The sequence below is a fragment of the Tupaia chinensis genome, unplaced genomic scaffold (genome assembly GCF_000334495.1).
Source record: "Tupaia chinensis unplaced genomic scaffold, TupChi_1.0 Scaffold000037_15, whole genome shotgun sequence".
NCBI classification, from domain to species: Eukaryota; Metazoa; Chordata; class Mammalia; order Scandentia; family Tupaiidae; genus Tupaia; species Tupaia belangeri.
The window spans coordinates 124,320-138,657 of record NW_006159473.1 but is presented as its reverse complement, the minus strand read 5'-3'; the positions used below and the strand labels follow the sequence as shown (position 1 = coordinate 138,657).

The 14,338-nt window shown below is 35.0% G+C and overlaps 1 protein-coding gene across 7 annotated transcripts in view; it reads left to right on the top strand.

Moving 5' to 3' along the window:
* Nucleotides 1-14,338, top strand: part of IMMP1L (inner mitochondrial membrane peptidase subunit 1) — a 64,785-nt gene that overhangs the window by 25,126 nt on the left and 25,321 nt on the right. For 5 of the 7 annotated variants that reach the window (XR_001370385.2, XM_006140403.2, XM_006140402.2 and 2 more), the window contains exons 3-6: nucleotides 85-345; nucleotides 7,707-7,841; nucleotides 9,263-9,351; nucleotides 13,334-13,460. Coding sequence is in view for 6 of the 7 variants with exons in the window: in XM_006140403.2 (XP_006140465.1) it covers nucleotides 265-345; nucleotides 7,707-7,841; nucleotides 9,263-9,351; nucleotides 13,334-13,460 (432 nt within the window). In the remaining variant the exon portion in view is untranslated. The remainder of the gene's footprint in view (nucleotides 1-84; nucleotides 346-7,706; nucleotides 7,842-9,262; nucleotides 9,352-13,333; nucleotides 13,461-14,338) is intronic. The other 2 variants (XM_027771700.1, XM_006140404.2) reach the window with 1 other exon arrangement.

Here is a 14,338-nt window from a genome sequence, read left to right as displayed (position 1 = left end):
AGCAAAATTGAATCACGACTGGCATTCTCAGGGCGCTTGCTGCCTGCTAAAACAGCAGCTGCATGTGGATTTGACTTCTTTCAGGTGAAGCGACTTCCAGTCATTTGGAAAGGATGGGATGAAAAGGAACCTTGGTGATAATTTTGATGTCTGCAAGATTTAGTACCAGTGTAATGGGATTAGCGGTAACACCTTCACTGCAGAAGAAGCCACCTGGCGTTGTAACTGGCAGCAACTGAGAACTAACCCTTTCCCATCTCTTGGATGTCATTCACGAAGCTCAAAGCGATTTCTGCCCTGCTGACTGCGATTAATTTTATAAACAACAACAACAACAAAAACCAGGTGATCAAGGAAGAGAACATGCTTCTTATTAATCACTTATAATATGTAACCTTACTTTAAACTACATGACAAATTATGCAACACATATAAACTATATACTATGTTTATGGTTTGATTATAGCTTATCATCTATTAAACCATTCAAATGGAAACGTTGATTAATGAAATCTTTTATACTTTTGCTAGTGGAATGATAGTTTCTTGGCTATTGGTAAAGATTCATGCTCGAGATTAAATATTTATTATTTAAGTACTTTTATATTTTTTGGATAGAAGGCCACTATCAAATTAATTAAGTGTCTACAGGTGTAAGGAATGGAAATAATTTGTTTTGTCTTACATTTTATCTGTTTATGAATGCTTCCGTTGCTGCTGTTGAAAAAATTTTGATGAATAAAGCATTCAATAATTTAAACATATGTAGACACCTATTATTGATAATTAGGTAAATGCTAACTCAACCTGCTGATGAAAGGGCTCTTTGTGAAATTGCTTGACCTTAATATGTAAAAGTAATTAATACTAATATTGAATGACTTATTTTTAAATCAGTGATTCTTGGTCAGGTTGACCACTAGCAGGTGGGGATTTATTTGTCTACTCTAGAATTAATGTATTTTATTATTTTAACATTTTATTTCATCTAAAAACTTTATCAAGTACTTTGTTTAGAGGTGTTAATTATTTTAATATTCTTCTCTTACACGATCCAGAATAAACTGAGAGAAAATGAAGTGAAATTATCCCATCACTCACCCAAACAGTATGCAACATAACTGCCAAGGCTAGAAAAGATAATTAGTGTTGTCAGTGTTATGATCCTAAAGTACTTCATTTAAAAATATTTATTCATAGAACTTGATTTTTATCTTACCGTGTTTTTTATTTAGAAGCTTTATCTTTAAAAAAAAATAGATTATAAGCCTTCAGTCTACATGTTTTTAAACTTTGTAATTTTAACAAAATGTAAGTGATTAAAATATTTCTTGAAATTATAAAAATAATTAAAATATAATCCATGTTACTCATGACATATTAATGCACTTATAACCTACGTTTACTTAGAGTACCTTCTAGTCGCTACATGAAAATGTTAGAAGAAAAATCAGCAAATAAAATATAGTAAATTTATATAGAGTTCTTTTGTCAAATCCTTTCAATAAACTTACTTTTCTAAAGTGGGTTTAGTTTAACTTGTTTCCTACTATTCTATTCCAAAATGTGTTTTTTCATTTTTACCACATTTTGAATGAATGAATGAGAAAGCTTAGCAGTATTCCCACTAAGCTGCATTATGAAAATTGCATTGTGTAAACTGCATTATGTTAGCATATAAAGACCTTCTTCTGCCTTTTATTTGTACTTTCACTGTTTGAAAAATTGTTTGAAATGCTATAATTATGATGAAAATTGCAGTCCATAAAATAAATGAACAGAAATACTTTTATTATTTTACATCTTTGTTTGGTTTATGTGTAACTTCATATTATTTTGCCAGGTAATTTATTATCTCAAGGTAACTGTCTATGATAGTTAATTATATCATTTTAATAAAAACTTTCCTTTTAGAACATAATTCATATGGAAGCTTTTATTAAATGTCAGTATTTACTTTCTATTTTTTATTCATCTGAATAGCTTTTGAGAAATAGTATATTTTCCTTCTCTATCCTAAAGCTCATTCTTACTTGAATAGAAATGATCATTTCCTTTGGAAAGTCCCCCTAAATTTATCTTAATTAAATTCAGCATAAACATATGTCATCTCCTCAGTGGTATATATTCCTTTTTTATAGATATAGGGTGAATTTAATACTATATTGGTAACATATAAGAAATTGGGCTGGTTTGGAATAGCTAGATGCTAATTTAATTTGTAACACACCAGACTCATAATGATGTCAGTAAGAATTAGGGAGGGGCCCAGCAGGTGGCGTGGTGGTTAAGGCTCTGGAATCCCACATGGCAAACCATGGTTTGATCCTGAACCTGGTGACTTGCTTTCCCACTTTCCCTCTCTCTATCTCTGGTGCGTATAGCAAATTAGAAAATAATAATAATAAAAAAATAAATCTTTTGAAAAAGAATTAGTGGGCCAGCAGATGGCATGATGGTTACGTTGTTGGACTCCCACATGACTGACTGTGATTTGGGTCCCAGGCTCGAAACTCATGCTGGGTGTGTGCATGTGTGTGTGCCTGTTATCCTGAGAAGAGAATGGAGAAGAAGGGATTGCAGCATGACCATCCTCCCTGGGGGTGTGATTTCTTGCTTTCTTTCTCCTTGTCTCTCTGGTGAACACATGTGCTCTATAGCAAAAATCTGTTTCTTAAGAAAATTTAGAGAGTCATTTTTGGAGATAAGAGAATGGGAGGTAGGGTTAGAGAAATGAGGGGAAAAATGTAAAGAATAGTTAAGTCAGATATAACAAAAGAGCAAGTTAGAAATCACAGGAATTTTTGGTTATTTAAGAGGTGATGAACTTTCTCTCTTTCTAGTGGTTTAAGAGACTTAGACTCTCTCCAGAGAGCAGGGTGTGAGCCGCAGACTGGCGAGGCGATGAGTAGCCTGTGAATGTAAACCTTATCTCTTCATTTGACTTGATACCCTACCACCATTGCTCACTAACTGCTGCTGTTCCGGAATAAATGGGTCATAGAGAACTTGAGGAATTACCAGCCGAGGAATGGGGTTAGTTTTGATATTTCACTGTTTAGAGGCTGGTACTTAATTGTATTAAAATACTGCTTATGCTTTTAAACGTAAAGCGAGTTTTGACTTTGTATATATAAAAAAATGAATGCAAGAAAAAATTGTATTCATGAAATACATTAAAATGTTCACAGTATAAAGCTCATTTGATGATGAAAATTTATAGAATTATTCCAGTTAATATTCAGTTTAAAAATTATGAATGGCTAAATTTTTTCCAGTTTCTGAGAATGCTGAGTCTCAGTGGTCTCATTGTCACACAGCTGTCTGATGGCCTTCCTGGAAGTATGTGGCCTCACAAGTAGAGCTTCTTACTAGTTAGCTCCATGATGGGAGCTTGGAATTTAGATTGAGAATTTTAGTTGATATTAGGTTATTTTATTGCTGGAGTTGAATTTAAAGCAATTTTCACTGTTTCAAACCTTAAAGTGATGGCAGTTATATCCTCTGGGAATGAAATAAAATAAAAAGGTTTAAATGAAATTTTTTAGATTGTAGGCATGAATTTACTGTTCTAAAAAGTAGAAAATACCCTCTGCACGAGTCTTACAGTAGATTTAACATTTATAGATTTGAGCAGTGCATGAGCGGCCCTGAAGATGATTTCAGAATGGCAGAAATCTGGTTTGCTTTGATGGGGAGGCTGATGAGGAGAGCGAGTTATGGAGCTCATGAGCAGAGCACCCACTCAGCTCCCCTGTCTTACTGAGTCCCTGTGGTTCTGTAGTTGCCACAATAACTCCCATTAAGGGTCTAAAATGGACATGTATCTTTCAGTTTCTTTATATGCATCACTCTGAAAGGAAGTGTATTTTGTGTAAGGATGCTTAAATTTGAAAATCACAAAGGTCTCAGAGATGTCAAAATGAAGGTAAATGTTGCTAACTTTGTTGCTGAGATTTGTCTTCTGCTTCCCCATCTACCAATTTCTTATCAACCTCCTCTTAGTGTGAACAGTTCTTTAATACTCCTTTATTCTCTAACTCTGGTCTGTTATCAGAACAAAAAAATATGTTTACTATTAATCACTTCCCTGATTGGCTGCTTATACTTCAGAATGGATGGGATTCTGTGAACTAGGGGCCTCAGTTAACATTTGACACATTACATTCCCCTCCTATTTCTGAAGCAAAATGCATTGTCTTCTTTTCAAATCATCTCAATTGATGCCAAAAAATAAAATAATTGTTAACATTCGACACCTATTCATAAACTTAGGAATAGAAGGGGGCTTTTTAAAACTGATAGAGGTTACCTAAAAAAACAAACAACAAATTAATAACAACAAAACCATAGAGACCACACTATATTTGATGGTAAAATAATGATAGCATTAGCCAGTTCATCAAAAAAGGCACAAAAATTGAAGACGGTAAAGTTAAAAGATCATCATTAATGACAGTTCTGTATAGAAAAAGAATATATATGTCAATTAGCAATATTTCTTGAATAAGAGCAGCAAAAAAATCACTGGTCAGCAAAATTAACTGACTTTCTAAATATTAGCAACAAACTATTCTAAAATAAAAAAATTTAAATATATATGACAGTACCGAAAAACATCAACTACTTAAGACAAAATCTAATGAAATCTGTGTAAACCTTACAAGACAGTAAAAGTAAAGACCAAACAAATGGGAAGGTATACTACATCTGTGAATCAGAGAATTTTATAGAGTTGTCAGTTCTCACTCACTCAAATGGCCTATAGGTTAAGTAAAATCATTATCCGAATTCCAAAAGTGGGCATTTTATTTTCAGCAGAAATTGGCAAAACTGATTGTAAAATGATTGCAGAAGACCTAGAGTAGCCACACACATATATATGTATTTAAAGAATTATTTTATTTATTTATTTATTTAAATTTGACCAGAGAGGGACAGAGGGAGAGAAAACCTCCAGGTCTGGGACTTGAACCATAGTTGCCATGTGGGAGTCCAGTGCCCTTAACCACCACACCACCTACTGGCCCCACCAGGCACATATTCAGAACAAAATTGAAGGAAGTTACTAGTTATTAAAATTCAAGATCATCTGGGATTGATTTTAAAATAAAATGTTAACTTTAAATTCTTGGAATAAACCTCATTTGGTCATGATGTATTATGTTTTGTGTACATCATTAGATTCAATTTGGTGATTTTTATGTGGGATTTCTGTGTTTGTTGATAGCAGATATTGTTTTGTCATTTTCCTTTCTGTTCTTTGTCAAGTTTATTATCCGGATTATGCTGGTCACATAAAACCAAACGGAAATATACTTTCATTTTCTTTTCACTGAAAGGGTTTCATAGATGAGGTTGTTTCTTCCATAGATGTTTGGAAGAACTTATGAGGGATGTCATTTTGTGCCTTGAATTTTTTTGTGGGGAAGTATTTTTAATCAATCACAGGTCAAAGTTCTTAAATAAATTATAGGATTATTCATATTTTAAATATTTTTATTGGTAAGTTGTGTCAATTTAATTTTAATTTCATTTAAAATGTCAGACTTAATAGGTTGACTTTTAAAACTACTGTTCTTTCATTGTCTTTCTATAAATAAAAGATCTCCATTTAGACTCCTTTTTCATCTTGATACCAATAATTCAGGTACTTTCTCTGTTCTTTCCATTGGTCAAACATGCTAGGGAATGTCAGCTTTATTGTTCTCCACAGTGGCTGGACCAATTTAGATTCCCACCAGCAGTGTAGGAGAGTTCCCCTTTCACTGCACCCTTGCCAGCACTTACCATTTTTTTTTTTTTTAATCTTAGTCATTCTGATTGGGGTTAGGTGGTATCTCATTGTGGTTTTGATCTGCATCTCCCTTATAATGAATGTTGAACATTTTTTCATATGCCTTTTGGCTATTCATATGTCTTCCTTGGAGAGTGATTTTTCCAACTCATTCTCCTATCTTTTGATAGGGTTGATCATCTTTTTTCAGGACAGCTGCTTGAGTTCCTTGTGTATTTTGGTTATCAGTCCCTTATCTGATGCATAGTTTACAAAAATATTTTCCCATTGTGAGGGCTGTCGATTCACACTTGATTAGATTTATTCCTAGGTATTCTTAAACTTTTTGTGGCTGTGCTAAATGGAATTACTTTTTTCAGTTATATCTCAGTCTGCCTTGTGTTCATATATTATAATGTAAGTTCTTGGACCCCGTCTTTTACCACATGGGTCATGTTGACAAAATTACTCTTCTTAGGCTACTTTTTCTTATCTACATTTTGACTATGGTAATAATATCTACCTTACAGAGGTATTTTAGGTAAGGCCTTATATACAGTAAGTATTGAGCAGATGTTACATATATATATATATATGTTTTTTTTTTTTCAGAGATTTTTACTATAGAGTGTGTTTGCTTGCTGGAGAGACAGAGAGAAAGCAATAGATCACCCCTCGGGAGAGGGCCATGCCGCAGTACCCTCTCCTCCATTCTCCTCTTGGGATTTTGGGCACGCACGCACCTGTGCCTGGCGTGAGTTTTAAGCCGCCAGGCCTGGGACTCAAACTGCGGTCGACTACATGGGAGTCAAGCAATGTAACCATTATGCTATCTGCTGGTCCCAGATGTTACATATTTTTATTAACATTGATGTAAATGTAACCTGAGAAGAGTGTATAGTAGCCCAAGTAGACTTAGGCCATTAGCTGAGAAATGTTTGAACTGTACTCATAGCAGATGTAATAGAAAGGAAGGGGCAAATACTAGGGACAGTTTAGATGAGTAACACTAATCATTTTAATTTATATAGCTTTTTAAATGAAAAATCCTTGTTCGGTTCTTTACCCTGTTTCATAGTATTCATTGTTGCCTATATAACTAATAGCTGGCCCGGCCATGGCGGTGCAGCAGTCATGTCACATTGTGCATGGTTGGAAGGCATGTGGAAGATGGGGTTTGGGGCTGGGTGGGACACATCGGGTGCACATGGTGGTGCCGGTGACCCTGGCTGGCTGAAAGGCTGAGGGGGTTGTAGGATGAGATCCTGTTTAGGGTGCTTGTCTTTCTCTGTCTCTGTCTCTCATGAAAGAAGTAAATGTTTAAAAAGTAGCTGACAACTGAATGTAACAGAATTTATAAAGTATTTTGATATAAGATTGTTGAATATGATTCTCAGACCCATTCTGTGAGGTTATTTTCATTTTATTAAGTCCCAGAAAGTTTAAATAATTCACAGAAGATCACACAGTAAGTGTGATCAAAGAACCAATTTAAAATTTAAATTTCTGTTCTCCTAGTGGTTTTCCAATTATATCTATTACTTGACAAGGACTGATGTAGCAAAGAAACATATGACAGACTATTAGTACTTTGAAAGAGTTAATATCTTAAGTATCTTCCTTATTACTACCAGGAAAAAAATTGAGACATGGAAGTAGACCGGCTGTTCATTGTTTACTGTTTACACCTGATTTATGTAGAAACCTCATGATACTACAATATGATCTCTGGTAGACCAAAATATCTGGTGGCTATAATTTGTCATTTAAAATATCTTCAGGAGAAATGAAAATAAACCCTCAAATACCTGCACCAAACCACATTAAGCATTGAGTACTCTTTGGATTATGGTAAGACATTTTACATTGAAACTGTTTTGTAAGTGTATAAATAGTATTACTCATGAAACTTTTTGAAATTTATCATCAGGCCAAATGGTGGCAGAGCCTACATAGAACTATGCTTCGTGGTGTTCTGGGAAAAACCCTTCGACTTGTTGGCTATACCATTCAGTATGGCTGTATAGCTCACTGTGCTTTTGAATATGTTGGTGGTGTTGTCATGGTAAGTTTTTATGTTCAAGGATATTAATTTATTTAATGTGTTTTAGTAAATTATAGTGAAGAGAAATGTTATTTTTTAAAAATTATTTTATTTCACTTTATTTATTATTATTATTATTTGTTTTAATTTGACCAGAAAGAGAGAAAGTGAGGAAAGTAAGCTGCCAGATCCGAGACTTGAACCACGGTCAGCCCTGTGGGAGTCCAGCGTCTTTAACTACCACGCCACCTGCTGGCCCGAGAAAATGTTATTAATGAATAAAATGTCAAAGTTAAAATCTTTCTAAATATTAGGATTTAATAGTGTGTTTGAATTTGCACTGATACAAAATTTAAGATTTAAATGACTTGTTCTGAGCCCCAAGTTAGTAGATAACAGGGAATTTCAACTCAAGATTTGTTCCACTTTTAGAACTCCTACTTGTAATTTTCATGCTTAACTGTCATTAAAACAAATGATTGTTCTAATGTCAATATCAATATTAAAGCTGCCCATTTAAAGCCAATGCTTTTTTAAAATATTGCATCGTGACTTTGCCAATCAAGCATGTTTGAATATTTTGTCATGTAAATAAAAGAATAAGTTGAACATACAACCTCAAGTTGAGTTAGAAAGCTGTAAATAAATATATTTAAATGAAATTCCTCTTTTTGATTATTGAAACTTATTTTGGTACTTTCAGAGAGAGCACACACAAACTTTTATTGTATTCTTTTTATTTCTGTCAGAGTAGAAAGTTTTGAGTAAAAAGTTTTATTTACAAATAAATAGACTAAAATGGAGACTGATGTATTTATATTTTTAACTGGCAATGATTATTCCACTTTCAAAGCATATGTCAATATTATTATTAAGACATGCCAGATTTTTGAATGAAAGTCTATAAAGTATGTCTCCTCATGCCAGCATGTTCTCATTAGAAAATGTCAGCTGCAGCCTATCAAATGTGTAGACTATTCTCTTAGAAGAGGAAGAAGATCATCAGTTCATTCAGAATAGTATAATGGCACTTAAATTGCCATCATGAGCATGGGGTTCTGTCTGACATAACAACCAAACGAATATCTCATTCATTCAGCAGAGGTTTTGAGTATCAATTTTATGGCAGACGTTCTTGGCCTCAATGTATAGCTGGAATGTGAAGGACCAGATTCCTGCCCTGACCAGGCCATACATTTTACAGAGTGGCCAAAATTTGGAAATGCAGATAATGTTATTTTACGTATGTACTGTAACATACAATCAATAAATCAGGTATAATACATGGTGTTTTCAGACTTGGTGGTTGTTGTAGACTTGAACTTATCTGGGAACTGCCAGCTTACTACGGGCCATCGCTCAATCTTGAAGAACAATTTCTTTTAAGCCTACTCATTTAAAGAGATCTTGAACTTAAATTGCACAATTATCTCTCTTTGCAGTGTTCTGGACCATCAATGGAGCCTACAATTCAAAATTCAGATATTGTCTTTGCAGAAAATCTTAGTCGGCATTTTTATGGTATCCAAAGGTAAATTTCTATCATGAATTTATTAAATTTACACTGGAAATACATACCTGAAAGCATTTCTTAACTTTAGAAACTTATAAATGACCAAACTAACACTTAACGAGATAAAATTTTGAGTCAAATACTTGCTGTCATTCTGAGAAATTTTAATAGTTTCTCTAAACATCTTAAGTCCTTTGGTTGGATAATCATGTATCTTAACTAGTTGTCCAGAATGTTCACCACTCCCTTTTTGTAGTATATACAAAAGCCTACTTTACTTTTTTATCGAGCCCTAGAATGTTTGAGTCAAAAACTAGGGACCTAGGGACTGTAGTGCATATTCAAATCAATGTTTTGGTTTTTAAATTTGAAAAAAATAATCCTTTAAATTCTGCTGATGGTTTTCTTAGTCTCTCTTTTAGACTTTGACCATTTGATGAGTTTTAGATGACAGCATTTTATATACCAATAGTTGAGGACCAGGAATTTTATGTGTTTGGGAAATGTCGTTTTTCACTTGGCCTTTTAATACCATATTCCAAAGGATGGTTCCAATCCTTGTGATACTGTTTAATTCTAGTTTAATTCCTCAAATATAATTCCTTCTGAGTGGATATTAAGTGTTAGTAATTTAATGTATTTTCTAAAGGTTACCTCTCCAATGTTCTAACATTTTGAGCCCATTCATTTTATATAATTCTGAAAAAAATTAATTTGCGCCAACTTTGGTCTCAGTAAACTACTGATTTGATTCCTTCAGCTTCTGGCATAGGACGTAGGTGTAGTCATCTCCCTTTACTGCTCACAGTTGCTGAAGTTTGTTTTATATTGTTGAAAAATGGTCAAGAATAGTGTAAAACTGTTCTTCACATTTACTCATCTTTCACTAGCTTTAGATTCTGCAGATAGAATCTTTCGGTCAAGTTGGGTGGTAGACTCTAGATAATAATTCTTCATATCTCTTACCTATATGAACTTCAAGATACTTAAAATGAAACTTGTATAACAGGTTGTGTTCAGCTCCTTTTTCTTTTTAATTTATATCAAAATAATCTAGTAGGGCCTTTACCTTAACTGGAGACCTGCTTCCCCGTAGCAAGAAGACGGGCTTCTGTGTTCCATGCCAGTGACGGGGGTTATGCCCTCATGGCCCACGCTGTCCCTATCACAGAGCTACATTTGTTAGTTAAATGGTTTTTGAATGAACAGCTCCATATTGTCTTTTTAAAATACTCTCTTCATTTAGATGAGTAGTACAAATAACTACATACAGTAAGTTAATTAGGATTCTTTGAAGATTTTATTTTGTTCTCTATTCATCCCAGGAGCCCTTTCGATTGCAGGGTAGCTCAAAAGCTGGTGTATACACGAGACATTCCAATGTAACTTTTACAGGCAAATAGGACAGTTGGTAACTTCTTTAAAAGTATTATCATCCTGAGTGTTCTCTTTCTCTTTATCTGCGGCACAGAACTGTAAGATCTCAGGGGACCACAGAGGCCCCACGGCTGATGCAGAATAGCCTTCCATGTAGACGAGAATGAACTTTTGCAAACCTGGTATCTAAAGCACTTGGGCCTCTCTTCGGTGAACTGCACACAATACTCATGCATGAGATACAGTCTCTTTTTACTACTTACCCTTTCAACCAGTAGTTAGCTCCTATTACATGGTGTACATCGTAGAGAATGTTAAGATGATTGTGATATAGATACTTCTTTTCAAAAGCTAGAAAGGACAGTTTAAGTCATAGTTCTATTAAGTTTCTTTTAAACTTTTATTTGGAAGAATTGAGAGTTCCACAGATACATATTTTGATATAAGCATGCATGCGACTACCAAAAATATAGTCGGCACCAATATTACTTTCTGTAAAAACAGCTGGACTGAGTAACTATTTTCTCTTTTGCCATTTCAGTCCAGAGTTTGTTTTAATGGTCATACTGATAATTTGACCGAAAAACTCTCGTGGAAGAGAATTTCTTCTTCCAGAGGTACCCAAATCAACTTTGATAAGGGTGTTACAATTTTGCAAACTAATTTATCTAAACAGTTTCACTGACATGGTTCATTTGGTTGAAAACAGAACAGGTTTAATACTATTCCTACATTTTCTGTAAAATGTCTGTGGAAGATGGTGTCCTTTATTCCTTTACATAAGAATCCCTATGAATTCTTTGATTTATTATTAGGGAAAATTGTTATTTCACTTTCCAAACTAAACTTTATTTTGTAAATTAATGATTATCATGTAATCTTCATTTCTTTTGACTTGACTACTAAAAATTTTAAGACTCATTTTAATACTTCTATAAAGCAGGAGTTAGATTTTTTATGTGACCATCATCTTATTTTTATTTTTATGGCTTTTTATGTTATTTTGACATATGAATCTTTTGTAATAAGTAACATTAAATTATTATGGGGACTATATATAATAAGGAAGTTTATTTACTTTTTTTATATGTATTTTTAGTTTTGTTATATGGTGTGTACACTTGCTGGAGAGAAATGAGGTGGGGAAGGGAAAGTGAAAAATCGCCCCCTAGGGTGGATGGCCATGGTGCGATCCATTTTCCTCTATTCTTCTCTCAGGGTTTGGGGTACACACATACATGCATCTGGTGTGTTTTTTGTTTGTTTGTTTTTTTAGGTTTTTGCCATAGGGCGTGTACACTTGCTGGAGAGAGACAGAGAAAGACAGAGAGGGGGAAACTGAGAAATCATCCCTCAGGAGGGATGGCCACACCACAATCCCTTTTCCTCCATTCTCTTCTCTTGGGATTTTGGGTATGCAGGCACACATGCCCAGTGCGTTTCAAGCCACTGGGTCTAGGACTCGAACTATGGTCTGACATGTGGGAGTCCAGCACCTTAACCACCATGCCACCTACTGGCTCCCTACCTGCTGTAAATGAGAAAACATTCCCGCAGAGGGATGGCCACACTACAATCCCTTCTCCTCCATTCTCCTCTTGAGATTTAGGCATGCATATACACACAAGCTCCTGGCATGAGTTTCAAGCCATTAGGTCTGGGACTCGAACTGCAGTTGGTTATGTGGGAGTCCAGTTCCTTAGCCATCATGCCACTTGCTGGTCCCTTCTTTTCCACTTTTTAAGATCCTTCTATTCCTCTCTTACCATGTAGATTGTCATTTCTTCCATAAATAATGCCTTCCATGTGTAATCAGACCATAGTGATTTTATATGCTTGAAACCTCAGTTTGAGCAGCTTTTAATGTTTTATTTTGTTGTGACTTTTGATTTGTTTTCTCTCAAATGTAAGTCCCTTGGATGATACAATAAGTATTTGGGTTATATAACTTGCATGCTATTTGTTATTCTTCCATTCTGTAAGGTCTAAGGACGTGGAGATGATGTTTCTACTTTTTAATGTGCTATGGTCCAGGCAGTAAAATGTATATAGTTCATTTGGTGGTATTTATATGGAATTGTTTTTTCATAGTTTTTTTTTTGGAGAGGTTATTGCTATAGGGCGTGTGTGCTCGCGAGACAGACAGAGAGATAGAAAGCAAGAAATCACCCCCCAGGGGGGATGGCCACACCGCAATCCCTTCTCCTCCATTCTCCTCTTGGGATCTTGGGCACGCACGCACACGTGCCCGGCGTGAGTTTAAGCCACCGGGTCTGGGACGCGAACCGCAGTCGACTACGTGGGAGTCCGGCGACATAGCCATTACGCTAACTGCTGGTCCCTGGTTCTTAAAATTTGTACACAAGTAACACAGTGGATACAGTACAAAGACACAGTTCTTGTGGAATTACCACAAAGTTTAGAATCTTCTATCATAAGAAATTTTAGATGGAGTTTCTATCACTCTACTGTTTGCAAAGGCTGGTAAATGTACGGAGAGTCAGTATATGAGAGGGAAAAGGCCATGGCTCTGCGTGGGTTCGGGAGAGTGTGAAAGCGGTGCCGCACGTGTGCTCGTGCTCAGTCAGTAATAACACTGACGTTTCTTGCCTTTCCCCCTCAGAGGTGACATCGTGATTGCAAAAAGCCCGAGTGACCCAAAATCAAACATTTGCAAAAGAGTCATTGGTTTGGAAGGAGACAAAATCTACACCACTAGCTCGTCAAATTTCTTTAAAAGCCATAATTATGTAAGTAATGTTTCAATTATATTATTCATTGGTATCATAGTTGATTAGCTAAATACACTGACAAAAGAAAATAACTTATTTATATTTTAAATGTAAAAATGTTTATTTCAGAGATATTTGGCCATTAGATTCCAGATATAATATACAAGTGTGTGTATACACACATACACACACACAGAGTAAATATATAATACATAAATGTATACTCCATATGATATAAATATTTCATTTCCTTCAAGTCCTTTATAACACGTCAGAATAATTATTACAGACAAGATTCACCAATGGATGCTAAAGTTATTGGACAAAAGTTTGAGGAAAAATAGCATATTTGTATACTTTCAAAGTATCTCTCTCAAGGCATTTGTTACAAAGGGAAAAACAGTAACTTCACAGAGGACACCATCTTATTAGACTCCACTTTAACACAGTGGTTAAAGTTAACTTGACCAGAAACAAGACATACCAACACAGTGTAGCCCCGGGATTTAAAACCAAAACGTACACATCACTTCTGTTATATTACTGAAAACACAAAAAAAGATGCAGTTTCAGTCTAATTATGAGAAATCATCAGACAAACCCAAACTGAGGGTCTTTGTATAATGTAACCAACAACACTCTGGTTTTCCAAAACGTCGAGGCTAAGGAAAACGAGGAATGACTGAGCAGCTGTGTCCCGCAGAGGGTGAGACAAGGAGACTCGGCATCTAAATGCAACCTGGAATCCTGGCTTGGAAAGTTTTCCACTGACTAGTTAATGGCAGTCTGGCAAAACGAAAGAAAGTCTGTAGTTTAGTTTTCAAAATCCTCTTTCAGTTTTTACAGTAGAAGTCGCATATAGTCACCTTGCCTGTGCCGTAGAAGAAGAGTGGAAG